General features: G+C 41.2%; 1 protein-coding gene across 2 annotated transcripts; it reads left to right on the forward strand.

The window, feature by feature from the left end:
* The first annotated feature begins 2,440 nt into the window (after positions 1–2,440).
* On the forward strand, positions 2,441–7,264 carry LOC147884548 (uncharacterized). Of its 2 annotated transcripts, none has more exons than XM_087397884.1 (4): positions 2,441–2,842; positions 3,044–3,810; positions 3,913–4,197; positions 4,301–7,264. In XM_087397884.1, exons 2-4 carry the CDS (start codon positions 3,223–3,225, stop codon positions 6,653–6,655), a joined length of 3,228 nt encoding a protein of 1,075 aa, XP_087254010.1. In that variant the 5' UTR covers positions 2,441–2,842; positions 3,044–3,222; the 3' UTR covers positions 6,656–7,264. The 2 variants fall into 2 exon arrangements, with proteins under 2 accessions (XP_087254010.1, XP_087254011.1); XM_087397885.1 differs by having other exon boundaries at positions 3,048–3,810.
* The last annotated feature ends 4,507 nt before the right edge of the window (positions 7,265–11,771 follow it).

Genomic DNA, 11,771 nt, shown 5'->3' on the forward strand with positions numbered 1-11,771 from the left:
CAGTCCACACTCTGCTTCGACTCTTCCACAAAAGTCAACAAGTCGTTTACAAACATTTGCAAACTAAATTAATTCATGGATGGCTGTCTGACTCCCTCATGCCCAGCTCTCCACACTATTTTATAGCATTAATTAATGGGACCATTCAAACAGCAAAAAACAAGGGTGCCAACAGGCACCCTTGTCTAATAGATCTGCATAACTCAAACCTGCCCACCTTGGAAAGTTCATGTAATTTCTGCAATGCCGTCTGAGTTACATTGGAGTGTGCCAATTTTTGCAAGAGCTACACCTTGAGAGTCGGCCAGTGTGACTTTTGAGCTTATGGTTGTTGCACAAACCAAGTTGTTGCAATGCCCTGTAAGACTGTTCTCAATTCTAGGGCCTTATGCTCATCGATCCAAGCGTGGTATTCAGCGATGTTATTGAAATGATCGATCCATGCCATGGCATCCTTGTAATCCATAAAAGGATTTGGGCTCGAGGGGGTCACTATGTATAAACCCTATATATCACGTGCATTCAAGGCCTATTTGTAAAATCCCTAATCTAGAAATTTATCATGAATAAAACAAACCCTTTTTCTATTCAATCTATGAATACCCTCTTTATATGATACCCTTCTATATGTGAAAATTGTGTAAAAAGGAGATTTAAAAAACTCATTTTGTTGAACCTACATGCTACACTTACATATTTGTGAGTGAACCCCCCCCCCACCCCCCCCCCCCCAAGGATTTGAGCCGCACTTTGTGATCAATGCTATGCTGAGTAGGTTGGGAATGATTTTGTTGGGCTATGAGAAGTGAAAAGAGAGCCTAATTGGTTTGGGCTAATTGATTCATCAGGTGGACGACATGTTCGTCGTTGCTCAAGTTTTCTTGGAATTGATGTTGAGACTTGAGATCAAGCATCTAGTGTTGTGGACCATGATGGACAGGGCAAGAAGGGTACAACATGATTGAACGGTTTCTCCACCAATCTATGTGAAAAGCCCAAACACATGAGAGCTCTAGTTCATTCCCGAAAATAAGTTCCCTTCTTTGATTGCTTACATTGTATCTAAGCCAATAGTGCGACAGTTATAACGACTTGGCCAGCTTGGCGCATGTGCTTAAGAGCGCTTAAGCTTCTCTTATCACAATAGGCTACATGTATGTAGCTCGTTTACAATGACTTATAGTTGCATCAATTATAGATTTGCATCTAGTTGCATTCATTTATCGAATGAACTTGATATTTTATAGTATTTTTGTCATGGAGCACATAACAACTCGGAACTCAACTTGTGTCCTACTATTTTATCAAATTTCTTAAAAGGAAAAAAATAAGATTAAAATTGTGGTACGAGACATGACATATGCAAATGTTAGGGTGGTGCTTTTACTATTTAGTGATAGGAAGAAACTCGTGCTATTCGAGAACCGAGCGTAGCAAATACATGAAAACATACATGAGCTCGTCAGTTCTCTTTGAGAACATGAAAGTTGTTTTCATAGCACATGTAAGAGATCACATGGAGAACGCGTTGGTAGAAGAGGTTTGAGAATTGGGGATCCCACACATGAGGACTTTTTATGGGCCATGGCTTGCATGGGAAGTAGTTCCTTGCACGCACATATGAACTTGTTTCCACACAGGTAGGTGCCGTGCGGGTGAGAGCACTTGAATGGCGGAACGAGTCCACAAATTCTTGGTGGATCCAATTTTTGAACGGGTTGCTCAGATGGCTGCCTCACGTGGTAACTCAATCACCTCGATACGCTCAGCCAAATGCGAGCGTTTGGCCCTCTGTGGATACGTATGGCTATATACCATGAATCTCAACACTGCTATCATCGCACAAGCCAAGCATGTGGAACTCCATGGAGATTATTATTATTATCATTATTATCAGAACACACCCACACCACACTCACACACTCGTGGTCCTATCGAGGGGCACTTTGCCCTGAACTAGTGGGCAATGAGTCCATAGTTGTGACACTCACACACACGCACCCAACCACAAGCTAGGACTCCATGCCCCAGCCACCAAGACTTGAACCCATGACGTGAGGGGTGGCAACCCAACACTCAAACCAGTAGGCCAAAGCCTTAGAGGCATCATTAAGGTACATTTTGTTAAATCCGCTTTAATTATTGCCGTCACTCATAAGTGCAAAATGTAAGATAAATAGGCCCTGGAGTCTAGATGTTTCTAGATTGAGGCCGGAGCTCCTTTAAAAAAATCTGGATGGATGTCCACAGCTCCTTGAAAAATATCCATGGACTTGAAAAATCTACCGAGTCTACATGTTTCTAGAGCTCCGTTGAAAATGTGGATGCCTGTAGCGACAAGCTCCGAAGCTCGCCGAGCCCAGCTATGGCGTCCCTCCCCTCTTCCTCCTTGATTTTGCGCCCGATCTTTTGCTCCTCCTTTCTGTTAATCTTCGTGGTAGCTTGAACGCTGACTGCTCTCCCCCTGTTTTGGCCTCTTCCTGTCTTGTTGCGGATTCCGCCGCTCCTGTCTTCCCCTTCAATGGTGACGACCTCGCTCAGTACGGCTTTGGTTTGGCCCTCTGCTCCACCAGCGCCACCTCCTCTCTCAACAGCGTCCAGTTAGGTGAGCGACATGTTTCTCTCTGCTACAAGGAGCCACAAAGCTGGCCGCCGCTGGTGGAGCATTGGAGGCATCATTTCGGAAGAGCTTCTTCCCAGTCTCTTCGTTGACTGATCAATATCACAAGGCGGCTTATCTATTTATCATTCCTCATTCATCTCTCACCAAACCACAGGCTTTTCATAAGTTCTCAGCTTTCCTACACGAAACGTTTCTTGCCCCGATTCATATCAGAAATCGGTATGTATCCGATCGTCGTTTGAGTAAAAGTCAGGCTCGCGTATGCTTGTGCAGTAAGCGTTTGTGTTTCAATAATCCGGATCGTAGTTTTGAGTTATGCTAGTGCAATCCACTGCATCCGTAACGGCGTAGATCGTTTTCTTAAGTCTCATTTGAAGTTAATTTTGACCGTCGGCCACTGATTGCTTCAAGGTTTCTCAGGTAGACCTCATGATCGCAGGAGTGGTTTTCAACTAGTGGATACATCACATAGGCAATCTTAGTGTGCGATTTACATAAATCTTTGCCAATAAAACGGTTTCTAGCTGTTTTACGTTTTCGTGGAGTCTTCAACTTCCGAACAGCACAAGCTTATTCTGTTTTGATCAGAGTTCCGAAAGATGTTGTCAGGAACGGGAGATGCTGCTTATGCTTTAATGATGCTTCGTAGAAAGGATGCGATGGAACTATTTAGGAAGCATGCTAATCTTGAGAAGGGGAAAGATCAAATGCTGGTCGATATAGTGGTCCAGAGATGCGGTGGTTCTCCCCTAGCATTGGAAGTTTTGGGCAAAGTTTTCTGTGACGAAGAGAAAAGAAGCCGTTGGAAAGACATCGTCCAAAAGGTACCAAAAGGTGTAAAAGACATCTTGCGATTCAGCTACAGCGAACTAAGCTCTGAAGCACAGAAGGCATTTATAGATATCACAAGCTTTTTCTACGGATGGGATTGGGACACCGTAAGGTGCATTGTTGGTGACGATGAACTTGAGGAGCTCAAGAGCCGCTCATTTCTGAGACCAGCTCATGTGGATAGGTTCAGCATCTTCGATGACCCGATCTGTCGGGATACTTCACGGACTCTATCAGGGAAACGTGTTGAAATGCATGACCTTATTTTTGAACTGGGGAAAGACCTGGCAAGATCCGAAGGAAATCGTATCATAGCAAATTGTGGGGTGAACATCGAAGAGTGTGCCCCTTGCGCTGTGAGTATCAACGTGCCGTTTTTGGAGGCTTTCACTCACAAATTTGAGGAATGAAACGTTCTCTTCCCATTCTTTGACTCCGATTTTATTGGTCTTAAGCAGGAGCTGCACAAGATTGAGGGTGTCTGGCACGATGGTGCGTTGATTAGAGGCGCTTGGTGCTTGGATTCCAGGCTGGATTGGGACGAAGATGTTCTAAGAGAAATGCAGAGCCTTCGAATTTTACGTATCAAGGTTAAGGGCGATCGGTGTCCACCCTTGACAAGGAGTTTGAGATTCTTAGATCTCCACTGTAATGGTAGCACTTGGGAGATTCGCACAGAGAAATGTACACAACTCTCTTTTCTCTCCCTCAGAAATCTGCACTGGGATTTTAGTTGCGGTCAAGTAAGTGCTCCTTTTTTCGATGATACAAGGATTTGAAAAGCCATAATGAAACGTCCCGGTTCTCAGCTCATACTAGTGGTTTAATCGTCTTTTGATCTTGCAGTTTCCGGCTGGGCTTCGGGAACTGTATCTCCACAACTGTTCCGGCCTGGTGGAGTTCCCGAGCACATCATTTGAGGAGCTTGGCAACTTGGAGGTCCTGCATCTGCATAGCTGCCCTTTGATGCAGAGGCTTCCTGGCACACTGGGAAAACTGAAACGACTACGAGAGCTGCATGTGATAGATGCACCCCGTTTTGTGGAATTGACAACCTCGGCGTTGTCAGAGCTTGGTGAACTGACGACACTTTGTCTCAAGGATTGCGCTCAGCTCACCATTTTACCGGATACCGAGTGGAATTTAAAGAAGTTAACGACCCTCCGTTTGGAAGGATGCAAGACATCGAATGCCGGCGACATGCCAGTCAGTCAGCTGACGTCTTTGGACATCTTATCGCTGCTTTGGAAAAGATCGCTCCACAATTTGGCAAAGTTGAATAGTCAGTCTGGACAGCTTAAAGCCCTACGTGAGCTCAATTTGGATGAATGTACTAGCATGCCAAGACGGGATGATTCTGGGCCTGAATTCGTGGCAGCTGCAGGAGCATTGCAACGCTCGTCATCCCGAGCAGGAAGGTTTGCAAGTTTTGTCCTCTCTTTAGGGTCCGGGAAACAGGCATCTCAACTTGTCGCTGCTCAGCAGTTGGCCATGTCAAACGAATCAGACATTTTGATGTTCCTCTCTTGTATGAAACGTCTGTTCAAGAACATGCCTGTAATGCACGAGCGCTTGTCACTTCTTTCTCTGGGTTCCGGATTGGAAAATTCCTTGTTCTCTGTCTTCGAAGGGAAGACGATGATTTTAGGTCGTCCAAATTCAGAGGGTGACCTCGAGTTTATTTTCACAAGCCCAGAAACTATGTGCAGCATAGTTGGACTGGGCGCACCATTTGGAAAGTGTGTTGTCCTTCAGGATGACGTTATGATTGAGTTCTTACAAAAGCACAACTGGGACGCAGCATGGGAAGGAATCTTTGGCTATGAATGCAATTACATTCCTATTCTATACGAGGCTGCAATGCAACCCACGCAACTTCCTCTGCCTCAAAAGGTAATAACGGCAAAAGAAACAGCTGAGTTGTTTGGTGTTGGCTTGAATGAATCGCAGCATGAAGTTGTAACACATTCCAGTTATAATAATAACTCATATCCTTGCATGAGGGAGGTGGTGAGGATTTTCTCTGAGCAGAATTCGATTGAGCACAAGGGCGATTGTTCAAAGCAACAATGTGAGCCTAGGAGCAACAACCTTGTGATCTCAGATGATTGTGGCAAGCAGCAAGGCCAAGGGTCACGCAACACTGGAAAGCGGATGCAGATCTATACATTAAAGAGACCAAGAGGAGAGGATGATGGAGATGAGGATGACGAGGGCTGTATTATTAAGAATCACAATAGTGGTCCCAAAAAAGGTTTGCTCAAATATTCAAAGATTACAGTGAACCCTGGTCCCGGAGGTGAATTCTATGACAACGAGGGGCAGGCAGAAAATGAATTGGACCTCCCGACGGCATCTATCCAACCTGTTCTTGTATTTCATTTCAAGAGAGTACAATGGGGGGAATCAGACGATCGTGACAGATCCATAGAAATACTAGTGGAAGTAACGTGTGATTTGGGAGATGCAGCACCGAAGCCAAATGATAGGAACTCGTTTGGCTGGTATCATGACAATATTAAGGTGTCAATGGAGTGCAGGAATGTGAATGCTGCCAGGGTGAAGGGAATATCCAGTCAAAGTAGTAGAGGAGAATTGGCAAGGGCAGGGAGAAGAGCGATCTTATCATCTACCAACGAAGGGACATGCATCAAAGGAGATGCAATGACATTTCTTGGATTTGAAATGAAGGGTCCTAGCTCCAGCACACAATTGGAGCAAGACCATGAAATTATTGTCAGGCAAGAAGCTGGTGGTTTTGCAATTCAGGATAGACTGGCAATGAGGGAAGCTAAGATTGGTTATCTGGCATACCATCTCGAAACTGTCCCAGAGACTGTGGTTAGTGACAAGGCTGAGCACTTGAGATTTCGAAATCGCGCAATCTGCGACACATTCACCAAGACGGTGTGTGATGTGTGGACTCCGTTGGATAATGCTGAAGACGCTCCTTACCGCTTTACTGCGGAGAGAGACTTGATCAACAAGAGACTCGTGCAATCAATAATCATGCCACCCACAGGAATTTCAAGTGTGCTTGCACGATTCCGCCCACAAGTAGAGACTGCAATTGCAGATCACACGCTGCGGCAGAAGAACGAAATCAATCTCTTGGTAAATCATGCAATGACACATTTGGACAACAAACATCATTTCTTAGACCCTGACAAACGGGACGTGCCTCATCTCCTGTCCATGTAACACTTCTTACTCTCTGATGTCCTTAGAGGGCTTACCCGCGTGAGCCAGTGGCTGTAGGAGAGCTCTACTGGCAGGATATATTTGCAGCCCCATGGAGTTGGAGAGCTGGCTCAGCAGGGCTCCCTGGCAGTTGAATGCCAGCCCAGAGAGCTTGAAAACTCAAATTCTAGCCCAGCATTGGACTGCTAGGAGGAAATATCCTCTCCCATTGGTGGAAAGGGGAAAGGGGGACAGTGCAGGCTTTGAAGCCATTGGAGGATGTAGATAATATGTGAATGTAGCTTTCTTCTCTACGCGGGGATGCGAAATTGATCGTAGAACCTCTGCTGTCTCAGCAGACCCCCAGCATCTGGAGCTACGTGGGGAAGTGCTCTTAGGGCATGTTTTTGTGCAGTCCAATGCAGTAGCCCATGTAGATCGAAGTGGCAGTCTGCAAACTTGGTTGGCAGATCCAGCAAGCGAACTATTACGGGGCCCTTATTGTCCCTTAATGTGGTGTGGATATGTGGCTGAGATGTTCACATGTCTCTTTGTCTTGCCAAGAGGCCATTGTATATTCTCACACGTTGTCCTCCTTGTAGTGCTCCATGTTTTGGCCCCAACATTCTAATGCCATTTGTGACATTTTCTATCGATTTTTGTGGGGTTACCTCTTGTAGGCAGATTATTAATTGGATTTCATTTTTACGATTAGGTCTATTTTCCTATGGAGATAGTTTGAAAAGTACCTGGAGAATGTGTTGTAGTTTGTTCTTGTCTGGAATAGCGAGAAAGTAACTAAATTAATATAAATGCAGTTGAGAGATTGTCATATGGTAAGGAACATTACTAGTTGCAAAAAAAGGTATTATTTTCAAGATAACAACTTAGTAATTTACAGTCCAAGATGTTTCAATTTGCATTGTAAAAAAATCAATTCGACACACTTACTATGGCGTAGCCATCCATCTGGAACACAGTCCCAAATATGACTCTCAATTTGCATTGTGAAGAAACCAAATTGACACACCTTTACTATGTCGTAGCCATCCATTGGAACACATAATCCCAAATGTGATACTCTCCAAGTAATTAAACCCACGTTGGTATTGGATGAAGTGAAATCTGTTTGAAATAGATAGACACCTTGCTTTATCATAGGAAGAGAGATCCCGTACAATTTGAAGAAGGTAGACACCACACTCTATAATATGGATAGAGATTCCATACATCTCTATGGAATCCTCATAGAGGTGTATTATGAACATAACTAATTGTAGTAAATGCAATAAATTCAAGATTAGATCAAAACATGTATTAATCAATATGAATACATGTTAAATTTAGTATGTTGCTATATTAAATATTATGAAATTAGATAATGTTAAAAGCAAACAATCTCTACCCATCTTTATAGGCATCTACTGCATTGTCGATAGGGAAATAAGGTGAATGAGGTGATGACCATAAAAGTGGTGCTGCAATTAATGAAGAAAAGTCATTTTTTATAAATAAGAATAAAGATATTTAAAAATAGCCATGAGAATGATATATACCTAGAATCTTCATGATATCTCTCCATGGCATTCCCATAATGAATGTTGCTTCAAATAATCTTCCTACATTTAAATAACCTTATGTAGGGCTTTATATTTTTGTTGCAAAAGACGTGGCTTTCTTTACCCTTGAAAATAGTAGTTTTGAGATAAGAAATAATAATCTTTTTGTATATTGAAATTTTGAATTATAAATTAAAACAATTATATTTTATTGAGTAAAAAGATATATGGAAAAACAAATCACTAACCTTGTATAAATGTGGTTAAGAATTATTAATGTTTATTGAGAGCTTCAAAGGCATGACAATGACAAATTAGAGCCTCAACACGAATGATTAGCTTACAATGTTTTAATACTTCTATAAGATGACTACTATGAGCATACGTCCATTTGCCAATAGTAAGGAACTTATTCCAAATGATGTTGTGGCAAGCATAACAAATCCTTTAGACCATATTTGAGCAAGCATTGTTAGAGTATTGAAAAACAATGTGGAATATATAACATTATAATTTCAAAGCTTTATTAATTACCCAAATATTAATACTTAGCTTTAAGCCCTTATAACTTCTTTATATACAATGTTTGTTATTGTGAATATGTGGATGTCAGGAGTTGTAGCTGTTGTTGCTTCGCTATCATCTCTAAATATAATTGTTTAAACACCATCGACGACACTTATAATCTGTGAACATCTGCTTTCTCATTATGCAAATCAAGCTCATATATTCTCCAACATGCCTTAGAGGTAGAGATCTAATGTCCATGCAAGTAAATTTCAATTTCATCAATAGCCTGCTCAATTGCTTCAACATGGTTATTCACATTTGAAAATATCAGTGTAGCTTGATCATGCCCTTTGTATATGTACTTGTAAAGATATTTGATAGTTGATATGGTAGAACATATTTCTACTTTAATGTGAGCATTGTATTTAAGTGATAAATATGGATTGTAGGACACAACCCATCTATTATCAATTTTTTGGTTCTTCACAGTTACTTTTTTACCATCATCTCGTCACATGTAAACTAGTATCCACTATTATCCACAGTGTAAACTTATATGAATGCTTTCTTATACACCTTCCTTCTTGAATACCTCAGGGGTTCCAACCTTATGTAATCCATGTATATAACATGCATTCAAAAGGTATTTGAAAAACCCCTGTGTACCCCTTTTCACTGTTTTATATACCCCTACTATGAATTTTTGGGTCAATAATTATATCCCTTCTATAAATCTGAAATTAGAAAAGCGTGTAATCTTTTTCCTCGTTTTGTACATTTTAGTTTAGTTTAAGTTGAAGTGGACACTAACTATGAGAAATTGTATTGTACAAAAAAACAAAGCCCTTTAATTTTTATGTCAACGAACATGCATGTTTTACACCCATACTAGTACCTAAGAGAGTGTATTTTCAACTTTGCATCTATGCAAGTCCAAAAAACTCATGTATGTGCTCCCCCTTTTTCATTTTTGTTTCCCTTGCATGCTCCCAAACTTGTCACTAGGTACCAGTGTTGCGTGAAGTGGCTTGAATTGGACCATGGAAAGAATAACACAAACATACAAGGATATGGCCTAGACAAATTGTTTTAATCCTATATTGATCTAATTAGAGTTTTTATATTTAATATGATGCATGTACTAGCATTATGTTGATCTAGCGCGCGTGTTTATATTCAATATGATGCATGAAATAGCATTATCTTTCCTATATGACACTTTTACTATCATAACAGCATCAAACTTGATCATATTAAGTGCACACAAGTCATTAAGCTTCCTATCACTCAATCAGTACCTTTTCCTCAATCTGTCTCCCTTCATTTTTCTTTAAGTTACATGCCTTCATATTTATGTATTTACATCAAATGTTACTTTGGATAGTCTTTTTTCATTTAGTAGTCCTTTAGAGTTTTAGACAGCCGATGTTTCACCCCACATGTTTCTTCATTCAAACTTTTCCTACACTCAAAAGTGGCATTTCTTAGCTCTTCAATTGTAAGGTAATCTACTTGCCTTCCTTTTCCTCTTTTCTTGGCTCTTCTCTTCTCAATGGTGAGACTGTCTCTATACAATCTCATATAAAAGTAGTTGCTTTTCGAAGATTCTCTCTCTCTCTCTCTCTCTCTCTCTCTCTCTCAACTAGATGATTTGATACTTATGGCCATGTAGCAAGCTCAAGGCGCTAAGATATTCATCATACTAGATTGCTTAAAAAAGTTGAATACCTATGCATTAGATTTCCTGATTCTCATGAGCATTCTGCCAGGGGAATCACAGATTACATTAATAGACTGCTTCTGATGCTATATTTCTTAGAGATTATGGACTACTCAATTATGATGAGAGTGCTCTTGAGGCTAGATTACATGGAGGCCAGACATTAGACTACCTGACTTGAGTCTTGTAAGCATTCTACTAGGGGAATCGTAGATTGTGTCAAGAGAACACACTACTCCCAAGACTAGATTGCTTAAGGACTACATATTACATGACTTCATTTTGGAGAATTTTGCCAGGGGAATTGTAGACTGTGTCAAGAGACTGGAGTGCTCCTAAGGCTAGATTGCTTAGATACTATATATGATATGATGATTCTTCAAGCATTCTACCAGGGGAATTGTAGACCACGTGAAGAGACCGAAGTGCTCTTGAGGCTAGATTGCTTAGAGACTATACATTATATGTTGATTCTGTGAGCATTCTTCCAGAGGAATCGTAGACCATCCCTAAAGATTGGAGAGCTCTTGAGGCTAGATTGCGTAGAGACTATACATTATGAGCATTCTGCCAAGGGACTCACAAACCGTGTTAAGAGATTTGAGTGCTCCTAAGGCTAGATTGCTTAGAGACTATACATTATATGTTTATTCTTAGAGCAAGATCTGCTAGGGTGATCACAAACCATGTCAGGAGACTGGAGTGCTCCTAAGGCTAGGTTGCTTAGAGAATATACATTATATGTTGATTCTTTGAGCATTATACCAAGGAAATTGCAAACCACGGAGTAATTTTGAGGCTAGATTTCTTAGAGACTATACATTATATGTTGATCCTTTGAGCATTTCGCCAAGGGAATTGCACTAGAGTGGTTTTGAGGCTAGATTACTTAGAGACTATATATTATATGTTAATCCTTTGAGCATTCTACCAGGGGAATCGCATACCGGGTCCAAAGTCCGGAGTGCTCCTAGGCCAGATTGCTTAAAGACTATACATTATATATTGATTATTTGAGCATTCTACCAAGGGAATTGCAGACCATGTCAAGAGACTAGAGTGTTCTTGAGACTAGATTGCTTAGAGACTGTACACTATATGTTGATTCTTTGAGCATATTCTGCCAAGGAAATTGCAAACCATGTCAAGAGATCAGAATGCTCCTGAGGCTAGACTACTTAGAGACTATATATTGTATGTTGATTCTTTGAGCATTCTACCAAAGGAATCACAAACCGTGTCAACAAAGCGGAGTGGTCGTGAGGCTAGATTGCTTAGATACTACACATTAGATGACTTGATTCTCATAAGATTTTTCCTAAGGGAATTGCACACCATGTCAACAGAC

The sequence above is a fragment of the Dipteris shenzhenensis genome, chromosome 26, assembly GCF_047967505.1.
Source record: "Dipteris shenzhenensis isolate YYH24624 ecotype China chromosome 26, Dip_SZ_1.0, whole genome shotgun sequence".
Taxonomy (NCBI): Eukaryota; Viridiplantae; Streptophyta; class Polypodiopsida; order Gleicheniales; family Dipteridaceae; genus Dipteris; species Dipteris shenzhenensis.

Bases quoted from the DNA above. Each gene is read 5' to 3' on its own strand.
- LOC147884548 (XM_087397884.1), top strand. From the start codon at position 3,223: ATGTTGTCAGGAACGGGAGATGCTGCTTATGCTTTAATGATGCTTCGT. The intron at 3,811-3,912 runs GTGAGTATCAAC...GGTCTTAAGCAG, and splicing joins AAGAGTGTGCCCCTTGCGCT to GAGCTGCACAAGATTGAGGG. The intron at 4,198-4,300 runs GTAAGTGCTCCT...TTGATCTTGCAG, and splicing joins GGGATTTTAGTTGCGGTCAA to TTTCCGGCTGGGCTTCGGGA.